Source organism: Myzus persicae, unplaced genomic scaffold (genome assembly GCF_001856785.1).
Source record: "Myzus persicae strain clone G006 unplaced genomic scaffold, MPER_G0061.0, whole genome shotgun sequence".
NCBI classification, from domain to species: Eukaryota; Metazoa; Arthropoda; class Insecta; order Hemiptera; family Aphididae; genus Myzus; species Myzus persicae.
In genome coordinates, this window is record NW_019101569.1 from 261,897 (window position 1) to 284,292 (window position 22,396).

Sequence of the window (22,396 nt, forward strand, 5' to 3'; positions counted from 1 at the left end):
TACAATTTTATACTTCCGTGCTAATATGTATTATACATTAGTATCTACTGTATCTATACCTACCTATTTGTCTGAGTTTCGGAGTTCATAATTGTTGTTTTTTTTTTTTAATTTCGTGTATTGAGATTGACACGACTCACTAAACTATATCACTGACTCAAGGGAACCAACAAAAGCCTGAGAACGATATTCTGTGAAATTATTATGACCCAGACCGAAATTACTTTTGGCAAACTTTGGATACATTAAATATGTATATTATTTCCACTTAATATATACTTATATATAGTCTCGAAGGAAGTACAAAAATATAAATTTGACGTTCTTGCAAAAGTTATCTAATTATATTCAAATAAAAATGTATAACATTTTTATATTATGCTTCGTATTAAACTTTTGATAAAAATATTAAAAAATTAAATTCTAGTTATGGAAATAAATTGCAATTATTTTTGAAGTTTTTCTGTTTAAAAATTTTGCTAAGATGTAAATATGCCATTATAGACGTTTAGCTTAGATGTTTGTATGGATTTGAACGAAATAATTTGTAATAATGATAATAATAATGATAAGTATCTAATTTTCACAATCAAACCAAAATTAAACTTTGAAACATGTATTTTTATTCATTTTTTTATGTCAGTTCCGTTTACCTTAATCTCTGCGGACCCCGCTTGATGAGTAATTTATATAAATGATATGTTTTATTTTTATTTTGATTGCGGACACGCCGATGAGCGGTTATAAGTGCAACTCAGCCACCTTGGTTGGTAATTTGCGAAAATTAAATTATATGCATGCTTATACCTGATCTGCCCGATGAGCCATATCAGGCAACCAATAAACAAAAAAAAAATACCAATTTATACTAAATATCTTTATAATTCTTCTATAACCAATAGCAACCGTATATAAGGAAATATTTCCTTCGTAAATCTTAAAATCCCTGTTTGAGCAACTCCCCGGATCGGGCCAATGGAGTCCAATTGCGAATCTAAACCATCCCGGGTGTCACACAAACGCATACGAAAAAATCCATTCAAATCGGTCCAGCCGTTTAGAAGGGGTTTAGTGACATACACACGTACAGTAGACTTATATATATACAAAGATAATAATCCGTAAGTAATTATCAATAGGCAATAACTGCCATTCGGAAACGGAAAAAAATGAACAGTTTCAAACACTTACATTGCATGTACAATGGTTCAGCTTAAACAATTTCGATAATATTTTGATAACACTGTAATGGTTAAAAATTATAAATATTTTAAAACCAATTAGTTAAACATCATAATTAATGCATAACTCAATTACGTTAAAAACATTAAAATCAAATAATTTTTAATGAAGTTGAATGTTTGTAAAAAAACTTAGAAATAAGCATAAAATATTATGTTACCGTCTTGAAGTCAAATGACGCGTGTAATGACTCGGGAGTTGCATTTCGTTTGAGGTGATTATTAGTTAGTACTAACCAAATAACATTTTTAATGTTAATTCTCATTATTGGTTGGGGTTGGGTTATACATTTTATGCTTAAGAAAAAAATGACAGGTAAGAATAACAGATTCGGGGAGGGGGGGGGCGGCGCAACTACAAATATAAAACATTAATTGTTCTAACTAATTTATTTATTTATAGTTATGTTAGTTTTATCATTATTGAGATTTCAAACAGGTCACATAATATTATGAACTACACGAAATTAGAATATTTAATGAATAGCAGAAATATATTATAATTGATCATAAATTAATATTTTTTAACCTACGAGGATACCTTTTCAACGAATGCACGTTTTTAAAATATTAGTTTTAAAAGTGTTAAGCTGTATATAATAGAATATATGTGTATAGTATCCTGCAGTTTACTGCAGTACTTTACACATTAGTGTATTACACATAATAACTTTTTACCAAATTTTAATTTTAATCATCCATTACGAGCGTATTAATTAATTTTCTTTTAGTCAATCATTTCAACTACAGATATGCTGTAATTAAATCCACTCCCATATTATGTTCAATTCCGACAAATAATGTGCGCACTCGTATATTATACATATAGTTATAGTCAAAAGACGCGCAGAGAACATAATAATTTCATTGATCAATTTGTTCAATCAAATGTGCTATGCATAATGAAATAATGTATGTTCATACGACATATATATATATATATATATATGTTGGGTATGATTGTGCGTAACATAAAAAGTGATATAGCCCCACGATTATGTTATAATATATTTAACATGCAAATATACTGTCATTGATTTTATTACAGACAATTATTCGTCATAACTAGGGCTCGAGACTTTTAACATTTGCTTATTTTTATGGTTTGACATAAAATCTAGCAAAGTGTTGTGGAAGTGTATGTCATGTCACAACACGTTCAATTATGAAATTTTATAGTGTTTTTTTCAACGATTTAAATAAAAAAATGCTTTTTTTTATAGTTTTTCTGATTTTTTTAGTAGGATTTATAATGACACGTGCTACTGATAAAATTTAAAATTTTTGTTAATTTAGGGTTTTTTTTTGTTTTTATTCAAGGCAAAATTAAAAATGGTTTTTCTGCTTTGTATCATACGAGTATTTCCTAGTAATAAACACGAGACTCGTAGTTTCTCGCTAATCGACCTTATAGTTAAATTGTTTTTCAGTTATGTCAAAATATTTTTTTTGGAAATATATAAGAAGTATAATGAAAAAGTTAAAAATTTTTGATTTTTTTAAAGATGACATTTATTAAAATGTTTTCTAAGCATAAAAATTTAACTTTTCAGCTCTTATTTTGATGATTTTAAGTGTTTTAAAGTTATAAGTTTCGAACCCTGGTCATAATAGATCGTTTGTATATTATAAACATTGCACACTATAAACTTAACGATTTTGTTAATAATAATAGTAACCACAACAACGAAAATCTTACGAAAAAACAGTCAAAAATAAAATAACTTGTATCCAGCCTCAAAACATATATACTTTATCTTAAAATAAAATACATGTTACTGTTGTTATTAATATAATATGTTACTATGTAGCTACAACTACTATATATTTACATATAAATATTACATCGTTTGGGCAGTAGAGAGGGCACAGGATTTGTTTTGGAGGAGCTGTTGTGCTAATTTTCGCAAAATTACACCCTACGACACTACAGAAAAGTGGAGAATTTTCTAGAAATACATTTTCAAGAAAGAAGAAGACATTTCAGCGGGAGGAGTAATACTTTCCACTGACCAATCCCCTTCCTCGCTAATGTTATTAGGTATAATATATTATATCATTACAAAGAAATGGTCTATTATCTTGGTATTATATTATAAGTATAGCTGTATATAATTATGATGAAGCTGATAAACCGCTATTACTAAATCTTGCGCAAAAACGAAATAATGTATATTCATTTTCATTTATATTTTAAAGTATACCTAATATTAAAAAAAAATAATAAGCATTTTTTGAAGCTGTCTTTCTGGTGGGCACTTGAAAAATATACAACAGCCGTAGCTCGTAAGGCTATAGCAGTTTACTTATATATTATTTTTTATTATTACGGCGGAATGTAATAATATCGTGATGTAGTTCGAGTGTAGACTAAGAAGAACATTTTTGAAAAACTAATAAAAACCGAAGTTTTCGTTTATAATAGTTCGGTCATTCATCTCGGTTTCGTTTGCTTGTTCATTTTATTATTATTATTATTATTTTATTTATATATTACATGTGTGACACTTTGGATAACTACCAAAATACCCACGCTTTGTTACGCAACTGTAGAAAAACGTACATTAAAGTGAATAAAACTCAAATAAAACAAACCTAGTTATAAACTATTATTGATACTTAACTTTTGCGTGACAAAGTGTTTGAAAAAGTCAGTTCTTGACGGAACCATTCTTTAAGTTATTCAAATGAGTGTTTAAACTATACTATTTACATTTTTTTCTTGTTTACTTTAGACAGAATAGTTAATTTGCCTTCTTTTGTAGATAAAGTCAAATACAAGAGAATTCTGCTGTCTTAAAAGTTTTTCAAATTCGAAATGATTGCTAAGGACTTTTTCCGAACTTTTAAACTTATTTAAGTGCTTATGCAATACTACCTTAAATATAACCATGTTGACATAATATGTTATGACTGTAATAGTATTATAAATCTAAAATATTTCAACACGTATTAAGCATAATTTGAGGGTTAATAATTTAAATATTGCTGTTCGAAAACACTTAATAATTTGAAAACGTATTACGTCAAAAACGTTATTAATTTTTATTATTATCTAGTATTTGAGTAAGTAAAGTGATATTTACAATAAAAAAATAATACAATTTCTTGATATTATTGTTTACCGCTAAGTAGTTCTATTTACTCATTCATAGTACAATAATGAGTCCATGCATGTAAATATAGTGCTTTAAATAAAATTATCTAAATTATCCTGAAATTCTTAAGATCAAAGACTAGATACAACAAAACAAAAATTAATCTAACAAAAATATTAAACAATCAACCACACATACACACACACACACACACACACACACACACACACACACACACACACACACACACACACACACACACACACACACACACACACATTTAGGTATACATAATAAGTTGAATATACGCAGTAAATCCTAGACTTTGAAGTAAAACAATTCGGTTATTGTTATCGATGGTAACAAGCGTTAAGGCTTCGCTTTCGGCCTTTGCACGGATATCCATTAAAATAGTATTATCGAAACACGTAATCACCGCGCAGTGTCACAACAATTTCCGAAAAATACGAAAAACCAAGCGAACTGCGTTACGAGTGATTGTAATCGAATCGTTTTTAACGTACCTTCCCGTAAATGCAAATACCGTGATCGATGAAAATCGACTCTCGGAAAAACACACCAAGTCGCCACCGCCCACTGGTCACGGTCACACGTCTTGAACTATTGTCTATAGAGTATTATATTGTTAAATACCTACATAATATATTTTATCCACGGGTTGGCCATCGACACATAGTTTCATAGTCGCACAATATGATGACAAATAGTACGAAGAGCAGGAAAAGTATATATATAGCTATTACTATATAATATTAGTAAACAATTTAAAAAATGTTGAGTCCCAAACCGTATGAGTTCAAGTCTTTTGTGGCCGTTCTTATAATAATATCTTGTACGCACATGTAAATCGTATGCATTGAGTTGTAATTGATGACGACGATGGCGCCGACACGTCTCTCAATTGTGCCGTGTGCACCAGTTAAATAAATATAATTTAGAAAATAAAAGTCCATAAGGAAAAATCTCAACTTATCACTCATATATTAGACAGAGCCTCTGGTTGTGGAAGGGGGTGGATGCAGTTTCCCCACTTAATTTTAAATAGCAATTGTCCATCCCGTCTCTTATTTTGTGGTTTAAAATGATATTTTATTATTCTTTGTCTTTGAAAAATAAAATAATATTTGTTTTCATAGAATATTTAGATCTTATAATAAACAAGTTAAAAAATACCACTTTGACGAATATTTCACCGGTCTCCCTAGTATATTTTTGAATTTACTGTTATCAAACCAGTATTGCACAAATTCTGAAAATACTCACACAAATTCACACTAATGGTACACTAATGTTTAGCAAAAACAATTTTCAAAAATTATATTTGAGGGGGCGGGTAAAATATACATAACACTCTACGCGTCTGCGAAATTCCATGTTTCTAAATGCATTTTAAACGATTGACTATAATTCCATATACAATTTTAAAAGAATTTTATATTTAATATAGTAGTATATTACGAATAATGTCTATTTTCTTGTTAACCAATTGTAATAAATTATATGTACCAGTAACTAAGAATGGACACAACGGGTATATTATTATGATTTTATACCTACGTCAAAACTAGTTTTCACAACCCTATTTCGTCAAAACTGACTTAAACTAACTAAAAAAAAATTCAAATTCAAGTTTAAATGTATATGTAAATGAAAAAACTAGTTTTTACTAAAATGTGTAGGTATTATAAATAAAACTTAAGACCTGAGCGGCCATAGGGGATCGCGATGGACTGGCCGGTTATCAAATAAACTAAGATATCATCGATCTACTGGCTATCGAATCGATTGAGGTAATAATAAATGGTTAAATGTATAGCTGTGGTAAATATGTGTATGCCTAGGTATTTATGTCTCTGAGTGCATATCGTTCAGTTCGTTGGATGTATATGATCAAAGGCGGCTCCGGAGACTTGTTTGTGGGATGGGAGGGTGTCATAATTTCCAAAGAACTTTTGATAGTTATTTTTTGTAATTTTGTTTTCAACAATATACATTTTTGTAGAGATGTGGGCTTGGCGAGGGACGGAGCATGACCATTGGTCACTAGGGCACAAACTCCCTAGAGACGCCCCTGTATATGATGGTGACCCGCTTGGTCGCGTGGATAGACACGGCACGATGCGAATGTATACATGAGAGATGGTTCAGCAATTTGTTCTTGTTTTTAACAAAATCCTGCAGTTCAGGTGTTCGCATCACACGGATAATAATAACAAATAATATAATATATTTTATAAATATCAAGATAATAATATCACATCATGTGCACCGCTGTGCACGTTGTGGAGCATAAAAATAGCAGAACGGACCGACGGTGACGCTATAATAATCCACACGTGTATCTACCCGTGAAGTGCAGTGAAGTATTGTATAATATATAATATTATATTTTGCACGGATACCCCCCCCCCCCCCCCCATCATGTCGATATAACATCTTCATCTATAACCGCGTGGGCCACATCGCACGCGTGGGTTACTATAATAATACCATTATTGTAGTCATTACCAAATGTTGAACCATGTACTAACGCCGCGATAAGACCCAAAAGTGTAATGTATATATTGTGCACGCGCACGCTGACGCGTTTTTAATCTCGCGACCGACGGAGAGGCCGAACAGTAGACGTTTATCCTCTGCTCTCCGACGAGGGAGTGCGAAGTTCACTCGCTCGCGGCTATTCGCTATATAATATGATATAAATTCTACATTATTACCTTATGTACGCGTGTTGTTCTGTGCTGTGCGAGCTGTCGGACACACCTATAATAATATTATGTACACCGCCGCCTTGTTATCGTCGTCGTTCTTGTTCTTTACGTTTACAACGATAATAATGATATGATAATGTATTGAATTATAAATTAATATTATATCACTTTTGTTTTCCTCCCGTGTACCGCGTCACGACCACCGCATTAGGAAACGAAACGTTGCGATAGATTCGCGCGGTCGTCGACGGCGCGGCGGTGTCGTTAAAGTAAATTCATAACTTTAAAGTATTTTTATAAACGCCGAATATTCCGAAAATAGTCACATAACCGCGCGGTCGTCTTACGCGGTGACACACTCGAGGATGTCTAAATTTTGCTGGAGGAAACCCGTCGTGAGTATCACCTTTCTTTTTTTTTTTTCATTATTGATCTTGAGCTTCCTCAACCATGTCCATTTATATTTTGTAGAGGGGGGGGGGGGAGAGTTACGATTGGTTGATAAACAAACGGAAAGGATTCGTCATTAAAAACCCTGGTGGTCACCCGTCCGGGAAATAGCGACGTCGGCCGATGCTTGACCTCAGAACACAATAATCGTGACCGAGGCCAACCACCGAGCCACACCAGGCTATACTATTTGTTCTGTAATTATTTTCTAAATTTAAAAATTTATTTGCTGAAATTTGTAATGACCAATAATATAATTCATAATTCTAAAATGTACGACCAACGAAAAAAAGTGGTTCCTCCTCCCCAGAAAAATTGTCTTAATTCAACACTGCTTACGCTTGTACGCGTTGAATGGATCTGATTTGACGGTCCTATCAACATCGTTTAGTCAAGTACGACTATATAATATTAGTACCAACATAGACAATTTTATGCACCCAAAATTAATCTGTCATAAATGTGTGAACCGAGGTTGTTATAATGACTATAGGTATCGTTTTAAAAGCTTATAATTGGAGACGATTATCAAAACGAATGGCGGAAAAATCCGATTGAATTCTTTACGTATAGTCTTTTCAGAATTTTCGTTTAAAAAATGAATATTCATTCCAAATAACTTACGAACTGCGTTTCCTTTATAAATATTTTTTAACAATGCGGTTCGAGTTAAAAAAAATTATCCATTTATTATGTTACTATATGATATAGTGTACTAACGTGTTGCTGTACCCCATCATCACAGCGGTATGTAATCTGTGTTGTATATCAATATTAGCTAGAAACACAAATTAAAAACGGAGAGAGAAAATTATTGCAATATTATCATGCACAAGAACTTTACCATAACCTTAGATAAAATACGTTTTTGCATATAAATGTTCAGAACAAAACACACACACACACACACACACACACACACACAAAACAACCAACGTTACAGCTTACAGTAATTACCCGAATAACCACATAGATTTCGAACTCTATCAATATTGATGTAGTTTGTGTACCCTGTATACATATATACTATAACCGTCGGAAATATTAATAATTCACTCTTCCATTAGTGTCAGACTATCTCCAATACTGTCTTGCAGTATAATTGCACCTATGCGTAAAACGCGTATTTTTGAGATTTGACAAAATTTTGGCCATTATTATACGGTGCAAAAACTTAAAAGTTCACATCCCTGTTGTCGTAGGTAAGGATAGTAAAATAATATGGCGACTGCGAGGACTCGCTCGATCACTCTGGGACGACCACGACGACGACGACATACTATTCCCAGTACCCACACTGCGTTCCCGGTTGAATTTTACATTTTCTATCGATCGCCGAGTAATCGGCTGCGGCGGATAAATCGATCGGCGAGAGCGACAAAAATAAAATAAAAATATTATGATGTATTATAAAGCGGTGGCCAGATATAACGTATCGATCGTTTTACTCGTGTGTAAAACTCGGTCATTTTTAGTGTTTGTTTAATTCGTCAAAAAAAAAAAGAATAAAATCACCTTGCTTCTACAGGTATATAATATTCCAAGCGATTAAGACGTATGACGCGTCAGCCGAGCTTGGTACAACAAATTATGACGTTTAAAAAAAAATATCACACACCGTTATATACCTACGTCCGTCTTGATGTGTTACTGTCGTCATTTTTGGGTCCGTGAACAATTTTCCTCGACTTGCGGTGTCCTACTCTCAAAAGTCGATCTTTATTACGTTATACTCATTATTCTACTCTTCAATATTTCCGAGCAGAGCGAACGTTTATTGTATGCCTAAACACAATATTTGTTTATTTTTACAAAACAGGCCACGTCAATAATGTGACATGTACAGTGGTCTTATTGAAGTCGAAACAATTCAAACAATGATAATGTAATAATAATGCCTCGATTGCGCCACTATAGACGAGGGTTCACCGAATCCATATACATATATATATATATATCATATATATCTATCATATTATGATATAATGATTTGATGTGTAACAATATAATTTTCATTTTTCATCCTAATTAGACTTAAACATATGTAAATTCTTACTTAAACGATTATACATTATTAATTTATTATTGTTCATCTTACGACCTTGAATCGTGATTTACGATAGGTAACGTAACGGATCCGTCAGAGCGTCTAATCATCAAATCGCGTAACGCAGTTGTTGAATTTCACTACCTACTCTTATAACCTGTTTAGTGTTTTTAAGAAAATTGTGAATATCTCGTCGCGCGTGCACAAAAATCATTGCACACGCTTTTCCGCTGTTGCGTGTGTCGGGTTTTTTTTGGAAAATTACTTCCACGTGTAATTTTATCGTTCCGAGCCTCCGAAAGTACATCGTAATGAGTAATGACCAATGGTAACATAATGGTAATAACCGTGTCCGGTGGCATAAGACCGAAACAAGGAAATCCGTCAGTACATCGCGTATAATATATAATGCATACGTCAGTATAGGGAACCGCCAAGGCGCCAATAAACTTTATACGATAATATTTTCTAGAAAAACACATTTGAGGGGTTTTATGATGACCGTATCGAAATCAATGTTCACGGGGGTGCTCAAGACGACGGGGCGTTCTCGGGGAAGTGGCGCAGAGGGGAGAATTTGCTCCTCGTTGATGTTCATTGTATGCCATCCTTAAGTATTACTAGAAAAATTGTTAGTAGTGTGTATAGCGGACATAGTAGAGCACATGCGTGTCACACGAGTCACTCATCTAATTTTGCTGCACCTTATCGCCAAGGACCCGCGACCAATATTCGGTGTCGTTAACGACAGTAAAAATATACATTGTTGTGTAGTCCTCACCTCAGCCCACCCGTTATACTGTATTCCGGCAAAGAACCATCAACAATCAAAGGCCATCACGGACAACGAAAACAAAATATCTAACCAAGTAAAATATGCAGATCATTTTTTATGGGGGAGAATTCTAGAATTAAAAATTGGCACAAATGATTTCTGTAATCGAATTCTTATTATGTAATACATTTAAAAAAAAAAGAATGATATATACCTAATAAGTGTATATTTTTAATTGATATTGAGTTCTCAACCACTCTTATTGAAATTGACCTTGCGATGCCACTTCTGCAAGCTTTTAAGCGCATCCGGTTAGTGGGAAGTATATCGAGCGTGTATAATGACTCAATTATAAGTAAGGTTGATACTTTATTTCAAAACCATATTATATAGTTGGGCTATTATTATAAGTATGTACAACGTACTTACTATTATAGAAGTGTAGATAATTACTCCACTGACACATATTTTACCATCTTCGTTTAGGTAGGTACATTATAGAATATTTTGTGCTATTTTTATAATATTTGTTAAATTGAAACATACAAATACTGAAATGCAATCTAAATATTATCATACTGTATGAAGTAAGCATATTATAAGTGATTATAAAGTCATTATGGTGTGATTATCTCGACAGAAATGCCATTCTACACCCACCGCGATGGCACTTGCATGACTTATATATATGGTGCAATCATTAATTTATTGAAATGGCTTAGGGTTTCTGCCGTGGCATTCCATTAGACAGGAGGACGATAAGAGACTATAAAATTCTGTATAAGGCTTACCTACCGTGATTTTTATTGATTTTTTTCACTTATTCCTTGAGACGTCGCATCATCGCAAGCGGTGACGACGGATATTCATCGACGGCTTAGAAATGATGTAATTTCATGTTACGTCACTCATAAGCTATTCGTTTTTCATATATCCGGGAGGGGGGGGGGCTTTTGCTTCAGGCTTCCGAGCACGCCGACTCATCGCGTCTCTATATTGCAGCGGAATCATAATATGACAAGATTATTAGCATTTTAATATCTCTGCAACAACACAGTACATTATAACATTGGCGTCTCTAAGAGGGTTACGTATGTGTAGAATATTCTCACCTGTCGGTTGTATTTCGATTTCAACGTTGCACATGTATATGCAGAGGTATTCATTTATTACGTCTGTGCGAGAATGCAATTATCGCGTTATTCAGCACGAGACTTACTGGAATGAGCTGAGCTATAGTGTTGAACAACCGCGAATTGTGGAATGTATTATACCTAGGTATATGAAAAATGCTGCGATGGTGTCGACGACGACGTAACAGTCAAGGTTAGGTTGGAATATTAGTAAATATTAATACGTCAAGTAATAGTGCATAATACGAAATAACGCTAAAAGATTGTATTATTTATGCGCATCGTCGTGCGTCGGAGCTCAGATTTTATTACCTATCCATTTTCTAAAATGTATGGGTATATTATGAGTGTGGTGGAGATCATAATATACGAATAATACTGCACGTGGATTTCGGTCGAAAATGTGAGTACTATAATAGCCAGTAGTACTATCGCAGTCCGAACAGATCATCAAAGTCGAAATTGAAAATAAACAATAATTATAGTGGTCGACGTCATCGGTATATGTACATGTTTTGTGTACCGCAGTAACAATAATGATAAAACTGTTTGTACCATCAGAATAGATATTACGTAAAAAAAAGACCTATTATCAATACAACGAATTAATGAATAGTAAAGATCATGTTGTTATAATCTAATAATCGTTATTATTCATTACGTCCGATATTATGATCGTCACGACTCGTGGACTGTAGATTGTGCTTCTGACATAATTCGTGGCAGTTTCTTTTCGCCTTCAACACGTCGCGTGTTCGTCACTATGCGTACATTGCAAAAGTACCTAGATGTAAATAAACAGAATATCGTATACATGTTTGGGTATGCCTAAGTACAACGGTGCGTGTAGTTATTACCCGTGTATAAATATATATATATATATAGGTAATATAGGAATGCGTACAAACTATTTTGATGGGTATTTAAATAATAATTTGAAATGCACGCCGTACGTACATCAATGGGACTTGTCTGTGTACAACACATCGAGAGTATGCTCTTTGAGTATAATGCTATACGGTTATACCCACCGCACTATACGTCATATTATTATAAAATAATATTATAATAATGCTGTGTATCTATATATTATACAACAAAAACAATAATAATAATAACAATGATAATGGGAGAAGGGCAGGACCGCGAGGAGTGCGAATGCGTGAGTATTATGCTATTAAGTGTTTCGCTGTTTGTTTCAGAGAACACGCGATGACGTTACGACGATGACCTTGTGCGAGTCTTCCGAGGAGAAGGCGTCTCCAACAAAGTTAACGGGTAAGTCCGTCGTCGCACGAATCTACCTCATACTTAGCTGGTACTTGTAATATTATGAAGTGTCAACACCGCAGCTACGTAGAACTTTATATGCTGCACGCATGTCCGGCATTTTGTTGACTCTTTTCGTTGACCGGTTACAGCTTACCGGAAGGCGATTGACAACTTGGACAACGACCGGAAATGGCAGACCGACACGGCAGTGGGAAAGAGGATCGGCCTGTACAAGCTCAGCGGAGAGTTGGGCAAAGGGAATTTTTCGCAAGTGAAAACTGGATATCACGAGTTGACCAAAGGTAATTAGGCCCCGACCTTGACTGATTAAACGGATCAAATGAAACACTCTGACGATATCAATAATTATAAATGACACTAGAATCAATAATTTCAAAAATACATAAGTATTGATAAGCATTATTTTTTTTTACTCTATGAATAGGTATAGCCCATAAACATAGCGCGCACTTGCAGGAGCTAATATGAAATATTGTGTCCGAATTGCAGTTAGAAACGTTCGAATGTATTTTTTTCGCGTTTGGGTTATCGGTTTTTAACTAGGTATATCATTTTTTTTTATCAGCTTTAAGTATAAAACTATTAGCATAATATAATTATAATTATGTATTGGTATAATAATAATGTATTTAAAATATACCTACTGCCAAGTAAAACGTTTAAAATACCACTGTAACATCTACGACTTGAAACTTAATATCTCTTTTAAATAATATATATTGTTTACATTGTATTATTGATGAAATATGAATAGTAAAAAATAATTATAGGGACGATGTATATTTTGCTGTGGAAAAAAAAAATGAAATAACTAATGATTAGTTACTAGTTAGATATCAACCCAATAATTTTCTTCGTAGATTATGAATATAATTATATTATTTAGCATACCTATTATTTACTAACAATTATTAAAATCGTTAAAAAAAATAAAATTCGTTCCGTATTTCATTTTTATATTATTATGCAATTTATTGTTTAATTATCGATTATCAGTATTTAAAAAACGTGTACAACAGTTTACACACAAATAAATCGTAATATTATAGGTAAGTAAACATATTATGATACAACACCTAACCGCAAGCAGTAGAAATTATTCGTATGTATAATAATAATTAATATTTTTTGAGCGCTTATTATAAACGTTTTCCTACAAACGTTTGCTGCGACGACGACTTCTCATTTTCTACATAACAGAGCGGTCTACTTAATGAAAAAAAAGAACAATAAAATAATGTGTTACCTTTTATTATTGCGTACGATACCACCACCTTTACAGTCGGCGAATGTATATAATACGAAATTCGTTTTATTATAAATATTATATGTTATTATTGTTATTATTACTATGCTTTCAGAACGAGTGGCAATCAAAATATTAGACAAGACAAAATTGACGGCGAAAGCGAAGAAAATGTTGTCCCGGGAGATCTCCGTCATGGAATCGATACATCATCAAAACGTTATTCGGTAAAACAGCATCTATATAATACAGTATACACATAATATAATATCACGTGTTTCCTTGACATTGTGTGCGTGTGATGATATTATTTCCATGACCGTAGTGTGGTGTTATTCATTCATATTATAATAATATTTTGCTTCTTTTCATTTTCATTTTTTTTCACCCGATTTATATCGGTACCTATATAAAATAATAATATAACAAATCAATAAACGATTTCAGGACGTTCCTTTCATTGGCTCTGCCCCCATCCCCTTCACCCCGAATGTCTATCGTATATAATATTATTATAATGCAGTGCCGTCATTTCAATTTTCAATAGAGGGGGCAAAAGTTATAACCAGCCCAAATGGGTAACTTAAAAGAAATATAGAATAATTATATTTCAACTATTGATATTATCAATCTTAACAATATAATTTCTCAGCATATTTTTTCAAAATATTACAAAAATAGGAATGTGTTTGTGCTTATAGAATATAATAAGGGTTCATCGTAAATAACCGGACACCTGCAGCCCATTGAGGGGGGGGGGGCTGATTTTAAAATCAGACAGGGAAAAGGGCTCACGCTCACCTCGCCACCCTCCAAATGACGCCACTGCAGTTGTATAATACTGAGTAAACCGCATTTTAGACTGTTCGAAGTGATCGAGACTTACACGAAATACTATTTGATAATGGAACACGCTGCGGCCGGAGAACTGTTCAAGAGATTGATATCCGAGGGTAGAATGCACGAGTCGGAGGCGAAAAACATTTTCTCTCAAATCGTGTTGGCCGTCAAACACCTGGTGAACAATTTTTTTCCACCGGTTTTTACCACTTAATCGTTCTTGTAATAATATTTTATTAATTCTCATTTTTTTTTCGTCCATGTTCCCTATATACACTGCAGCACGACCGCAACATCGTTCACAGAGACATCAAAGCGGAGAACGTGTTCTTGAGCTCCAGAGGCGTCGCCAAATTAGGAGACTTCGGCTTTAGCATCACAGTCTCGAGTACCTATATTCAGAAATATTATCATATAACATTATTTCGAACAATGACATATGTTTATACAGCCGAGTCTCGTTAACTCGAATATCAAGGGAAAAGGGGGAATAAATAATATAAATTCGACTTCTGTATTTTTCGAATTATTATGTATACCTTAAACACTGCTTACTTAAAAACACTTCAAGAGACAAAAATAAAATTCTAATTACCGAGACTCGACTTTATTTAGAACATGTTCAGAGGGGCCCATAATTTTATTTTTAAGAATAATTAACTAAAAATCAAAATACTATATAATATGGGGTACGATCATGTATATCGTTGTTTTGACGGAAGCTCATTTATTGAATGAAAATAGGATCACTATTCGCCTGCAATATTGGATTCATTGGACTCGACCAAAACCGATGATCGAGTTTTTAAATATTACAAAATACTTAAGTGCAATTCAAAATTGTATATTAAAATTATGATTTTGGTTTTGTGCCTTTATATACATAGATAAACATTATATTCTCACTTTAAATCGATCACACGGTTTAATGTCCCTAATACACGGTTTCGTGACGATAACATAATATTATAAGTAAATCCGATAAGAGCTCTGTGACGTTATACATAACACATTATAATGTTCTATGTAAATTCCAATTAAACTATAGATCGATTAAATTATAATATTGTGTCAGTCGCGTACAAACAAACACGTGTTTAATATTATTATAATATTATGGTATGATTACATACTTATTATATAAGTATACGGTATTATCATCTATGGCATATCATACACACGAACATTATAATATAATGATATGCATAATAATAATAATAATTAATAATAACCATTATAATATAATTTATTCTAAGTCTACACAGCCACTGACTTCGAACGACATCAAAATTTTAATTTCTCGTACGAACTTACTTCGATACTAATTGATTGCCATTATTACAATTATTGTTTTACTTTTTTTTTATCCACAACACTAAAATAAATTGTAAATTATTGTAATATGGAACTATGGTAAAATCAAATGGTATATTATCATGTGTTGATGTTTGTGTTTGTAATTGATCGTGGAGGAAAATCACGTACTTAATTTTAAGATATAAAAAAACGATTTCGATTGATATTTTTACTATTTCACTATATTGACATTGCCCGATATATATTCGCAATACCTTACTGTTCGATTGAAAGTATATGTACCTATACATATGTGTAGGCGCAGCTAATTTTTTGAATATTACAACAAAATATCGTAATGACAAAAAAACGAGAATATCATGTCATTGTGATGTGTATAAACATATAAATTAAAGGCATTAAAGTATTAAACCGAAGATTGAAAATGTTACAAATCTTAAAATTCGTTGCCATAGTTTAATATTATTTTAATGGTATTACTTTGAGCGCATTCCTTGCATATTTATTTTGTAACCACCTGTAGTAGTTAATACTAAAATACTATAGTTTATACTAAATTATTTCCCACGGGTGATCGCCCCTCGATTACTTACCCCCTTCGCTACTCCACCGCTGGTCACATAACGATCGCCATCACTTACCTATATTTACAATGATTATTGCTCATGCCGAGTTCGTATTATTAATCGGTTTTCGTGTTTTGCAGACGACGAAAAGTTGGAGACGTTCTGCGGGTCCCCACCGTACGCGGCGCCCGAACTGTTCCTGGACGAGCGTTACGTCGGCCGTCCCGTGGACGTGTGGTCGCTGGGCGTGCTGTTGTTCTTCATGACCACCGCCACGATGCCTTTCCTCGGCGACAACATGGCCGGGCTCAGGCGGTCAATACTGGCCGGGCACGTGGAAGCTCCAGCATCCATGTCCCAGCTGTTAAAGTCACTCATAGGTAATGGCCTACCAATAATTATGAGATTAAAAAAAGGATGGATGACAGTAATTATCTAATAATTGATAATTTACGGATGGCCGTGGATCATACAATTAGTACATAAATAATTTTGATAGTAATAATAATACGATATGATTGTGTCATGTAGATTTATACCCAACGCAGAGTTTACTTCCACGTGTACCTACGCTATATCAGGGGTTAAAGTGGGGGGACAGGAAGACTCAGTCCCCCTACCACTGACGGCGGTTAAAAAGCGTCCCCTTTAACAAATTAGGATTTTATACATTAGACGTTGTACATAAAATTATGTATGGAACGATTAAAACTATATGGAGACATTAGTCCCCTCTGAATTTTTTTCCCACTTTAAACCCTGCGCGCTATATGTACATAATATCAAATTATAATATTATGCCCATTATACGTGCGCGAGAGCGTACCGATTTACGCTGAACTGATGCTACAGTTGTACTTTGTAGTTAGTTTATAGTTTTATACATTATTTATAGCGCGATAACAGCACTCGTACCATTAACATATTGATTAAAAAAAAAGAGTAGTGCATTATGACGGTTCATCGCGCAGATGAACTTTCGACCATCAACACATCACCAACACAGAAAAACATGTGTAAATAGAGTACTTCGACCTGGACAATATTTGACGAGTGCTAACTTCTGTAGCGAAAACAATAGCATTAGAGTCTGCTGATAATGTCGGTGTTACGTTTAGACTGCTATACATTTACTATAGGTTTATAGTAGCAAATATTTTATATTTTGTACACACACCCATTTCTGATTGGCGTACGTAAATAAAAACATGAAACACAAAAATAAATACATATTCTAATAATAGCCGTAGGTCGTAGGGCCGTATAATTAGAGGTGAGTAGATATTTATATACATGTATGATGTTATGACTTATTGTGATACAATGATACATATATACGCGGCAATTAATTCAACAGTAGACACAATTGCCCGATGTCTCATGGCGGGGATACGATTGTACATACTGATGACTTCTTCATTACCCCTTTAAAAAGGATGAGCGTTTCCATGTCCTAGTGTCGCTTATGTTTAATCACTCTGTATACTGTGCGTTTACATAATACACTGCACTCGCATATTATGTTTGCCCACGGTAGTTGCATTAAGCGTTGTATTTTGCGAATCAATACTGCTGTGTGTATATGGAAGGACTGTAAGTGTTGTATTTAGGCTTAGAAATCCGATCGTCTATACCTATACTATTATTATGTAGGTAGGTAGGTAGGTATGTAGAGTGCAGTGCACATAAGTTAGGTTTTGTTTGCGAAGCCGCTCGTTGTTTTAATTATTTCGCCCTCCGTCACTGTATCGTACAATTATAATATACAAATGTAATTTCTGAAAATTTGCCATAAACATATTTTCAACTAATGATTATTATGGCATATTATATAGCTAGGTAGACGCACGCGAGTGCAAAAAATAAATAAATCCGATACTCGATTACTGCCAAGGTGGGGTTAATTCAAACTTATATACGTATAATGTGTACGGTTTTTTAGCACAAAAATCTAAAAAAAAGTGTGTCATATCATTGCGATTATTAGTTTTGCGCGCTCTCAACTACAACGCATTATTCAGTATGTATAGGTAACTAATAACTGTACATTGTAGTATTATACAGTATATTATATACAGGTATAGTTAGGGTCACCAACTACCTGGTAGTAGATACAATACTTACCTATAGTGTATATATATAATGATATATCTCGATGTATTCACATGAGCATCAATTTATGTGTGTTTAATATTTTTTTAAAATAAATGCGGTTTAAGTAAACTCAAGAAAATATAAATGTCTTCGTTTTCCATTTTCTAATTCAAACATTTGTCATAAGTCTTAAACTTATTTTATACTATTAGCTGGTGATGGATGAGTGCTTGTAATTTGTATTAGTAGGTTGGTAGAGATAAGTCAGATGAATTCGGTCTATAAAAATAATGTGTTATAAAACCTTCTAGGATTATATTTTTGGATTTGTAAGTTCCAATACTTATTTTGTAACGGTGGTCACTAATATATTTTATTGTCACAAATACTCATAATAATACTATGTTATATATTTATACGTAATCGTTTCTCGCATACCACAGTGTCCATGCTCAACACGTCGCCCGAACACCGGTTCAACATCGATCAGGTACTCAAGTCCGACTGGCTGCGCGAGGCGTCCGCGTACCAGATACGGTTCAACAACAACTCGGTATACGGTCAGTGGTGCGCTTACCCGACGGCGGCTGGTGCTGAGGTCACCGACACCGAGACGAACGCCAGGCGGGCCCTGGAGGGCCTCGGCATAACCGACGCGATGCTCGACGAACACGGTTCGCGGGGGTCGAGAAGCAACGTTGTGGCCACGTACCGGATAGTGGTCAACAGGCTTTTGCAGCAGCGCAGGCTCATGGGGCAGCAGCACCACATGCAACACCAGAACTCGACCATGCAGCATCCGCAGACCGCTTCCGGCCGGAAACCCACCAAGACCAAGTCCCGGTTGTGCGCCATAACGTGAGCTGCATCGGAACTGCAGCGACGCCCTCAGCTCAGCAAATCCACACACACACGAGACACCCCCCATGACCCCTAACACTCGATTCGGCCGCTTGTCGAAGCGTGTAAGGTCGTTAAAAGTATATAAAAATAATATGTATATACTAATCGTATATGATATCATAAATTAATTATTATATAATTGTGCAAAGTATCATAATATTAATTTACGATACATTTTTTACCATGTAGAACCCTGCAGAGTCTAAGACAAATTATTATCGAGTATTCCACGGTGTGCGATTATTAAGTATAATATTATTTTATGATATAATATGATATATTTATGTATATACATGTATATATATATAATATATATACATTACTCATTAATAATGAGTCATTATCGTACCAGTGGTGGTACAGTACCACCTATTGACTAATTTGACTATATGAATATTATATTTTAATATACGACTGCCGGTATTGGGTTCGTTATTAATTTATAATATTAATGTACAATATTTTATTGTACACGCTCCACGTGCCATCTACACACTACATTATTATAAACTATTATTGCCTACACATAACATTAGATTGATACGAATATACGTGGGTGTATAATATAGATAAGTGATATTGTCATGTCAAAGTCATAGAGTACGTTTTACTGTCTTAGACGTACGACGATTGATGTGTTATTGTTATAGACTTACGCGTATACGACTACGTATAAGAGATCATACGCATAGTGTCTATATAAATAATATAATATTATGTACCTATTTATCTAATTTATTTAACATTATACAGACTTACATATAATATATATATAGGTAATATTATAGACTGTTTTCGACTCGAATATATATATATATACGACGTCTTGTTATTATTTAATGGTGAAATAATATTATCAACTTTTTTTTTTATTGAATTTAATTCTATATATATATATTATATATATATATAATCCATTATGTTATTAAGCTTAAGCATTGTTATATGATATGTCTGGACATTTCGTGTTATTATATAGTTTTAACGTATATATTTGTGTACCTATATAAATATAGAATATAGTTCTTCAAAAAAACTGACACTTTGTTGACGACATTATATTATTATTATTATTATTACTATTATTGTATTACGAATTTATTCGAGACCGTTTTACTATATATGTTCAACTCGGTAACAGTTGAACAATACTATATATATATTATATAATATATAAACATATAGATACTTCGATTGAGAAAATATATTGACCTGATAATAAACAGTGTGGAGTGCATTTTATTTATTTCAATTTTTCCTTTAAGCCGTCGTTGGTACAATACCTGTTTATTACGTGTGTTGCGCCGGCCCGGCCCATTTCAAAATTTTGGAAAATTTTGTCACCAATATTTAGCATGCAATTAGCATGAATTTGCACGACTAAAATTAGAATTTGCATGATATTGGTTTAACGGTTAAATCCAAATTTTGATGAGCCGGGCTGGCGCAACGTTGCAATTTAACACCGTCGCACGCTACCCGTTACCACATTAAAGACACATTAATATACCTAATATTAGTTTCTATAAAAAACATTTACAATATTATATATTGAGGGTTATTAATTTCTTATAAACCATTAATTGTATGTAACGGCTTGTAACAAGGAGAGAGGACCAACTCTGGGAATATTGCTGAATTGCACTTACTGCAACGAGTTACATGCAAAAGGAGTAGAAAAATCACAATTTTTATAAGAGTTGTCATTTTTTAAGGGCACCTAAGTGCGCGGGATCAGCTAGTATAATATAAATGGTTCATTTTAGCTCCGCATCATCGGCCGATGAGCATTATTTCCAAAAGTTTAAAATTAAAAAAAAGACAGAAAGTGTCAGTACTTTTATTGTTTTTATAATGTGTGGTTTGTTTAATGATAATAATTTGTGTAAAATACAGTGCCGCAACTATTAACTCTTGAGAGGCCTATGTGCAAGGATTTATTTTGAGGAGCCACATTAATATTATATGGTCGTTATTATGCATTTTTAAAAAATTAGGTTGTATAAACAACATTTACAAATTTACAATATAATATCTTGACTAGTGTTTGAAGTATAAAATATTTCACAAAAACATGAAACATTTAATTTATTTTTAACACAAATAAAATCACAATTTATTTATTTTTTTAACACAATATTCAGTGTTCTAAATTCTAATGTCAAAATTCAGTAAGTATACAATATACATGTATAATATTGTATACCTACAACTTGTATCATTTAAACATTAAAATGTTCAAGAATGTTGAATCCATTTTAAAAGTATAATATCAAAGGTTAGGTAAACCGTAAACATACAGGTACCATACAGTTATGAAGGTAATTTATGACACTTATATATACCTAAATATAAAACTTATTTAAAAATAAAACAAAATGTATTAAAATACTGAAATCTTTCACACATTTTGAAATATTTCACGAAATATTTAATTTTTTTATATTTTATGAAATTTCCAAACACTAATATTGACTTTTATTAATTTCATATCAACAATTAATTGTAAGTAACGACTAACGGTCTATTCTGTAATGGGCCGGGCTGGCGGAACAATAAAACTGTAAAAAACACTAAATCGGTTTTTTAGCCATTATAAAATGGCGTGCGAATTCCGGGGACAGTCGTGCGAATTCATGCTAATGACGTGCTAAATATTGG

General features: G+C 33.2%; 1 protein-coding gene across 5 annotated transcripts in view; it reads left to right on the top strand.

The window, feature by feature from the left end:
- The window catches only part of LOC111029630 (serine/threonine-protein kinase NIM1-like), a 48,514-nt gene extending 28,060 nt beyond the window's left edge, over positions 1 to 20,454 (top strand). For 2 of the 5 annotated variants that reach the window (XM_022308720.1, XM_022308718.1), the window contains 7 exons: positions 12,679 to 12,754; positions 12,898 to 13,050; positions 14,131 to 14,242; positions 14,877 to 15,033; positions 15,138 to 15,243; positions 16,879 to 17,118; positions 19,276 to 20,454. In XM_022308720.1, the coding sequence (XP_022164412.1) occupies positions 12,703 to 12,754; positions 12,898 to 13,050; positions 14,131 to 14,242; positions 14,877 to 15,033; positions 15,138 to 15,243; positions 16,879 to 17,118; positions 19,276 to 19,694 (1,239 nt within the window). In that variant the 5' untranslated portion in view covers positions 12,679 to 12,702 and the 3' untranslated portion in view covers positions 19,695 to 20,454. Of the gene's footprint in view, positions 1 to 7,002; positions 7,467 to 10,096; positions 10,438 to 12,177; positions 12,317 to 12,678; positions 12,755 to 12,897; positions 13,051 to 14,130; positions 14,243 to 14,876; positions 15,034 to 15,137; positions 15,244 to 16,878; positions 17,119 to 19,275 lie in introns of those variants that run through there. The other 3 variants (XM_022308717.1, XM_022308716.1, XM_022308721.1) reach the window with 3 other exon arrangements.
- The last annotated feature ends 1,942 nt before the right edge of the window (positions 20,455 to 22,396 follow it).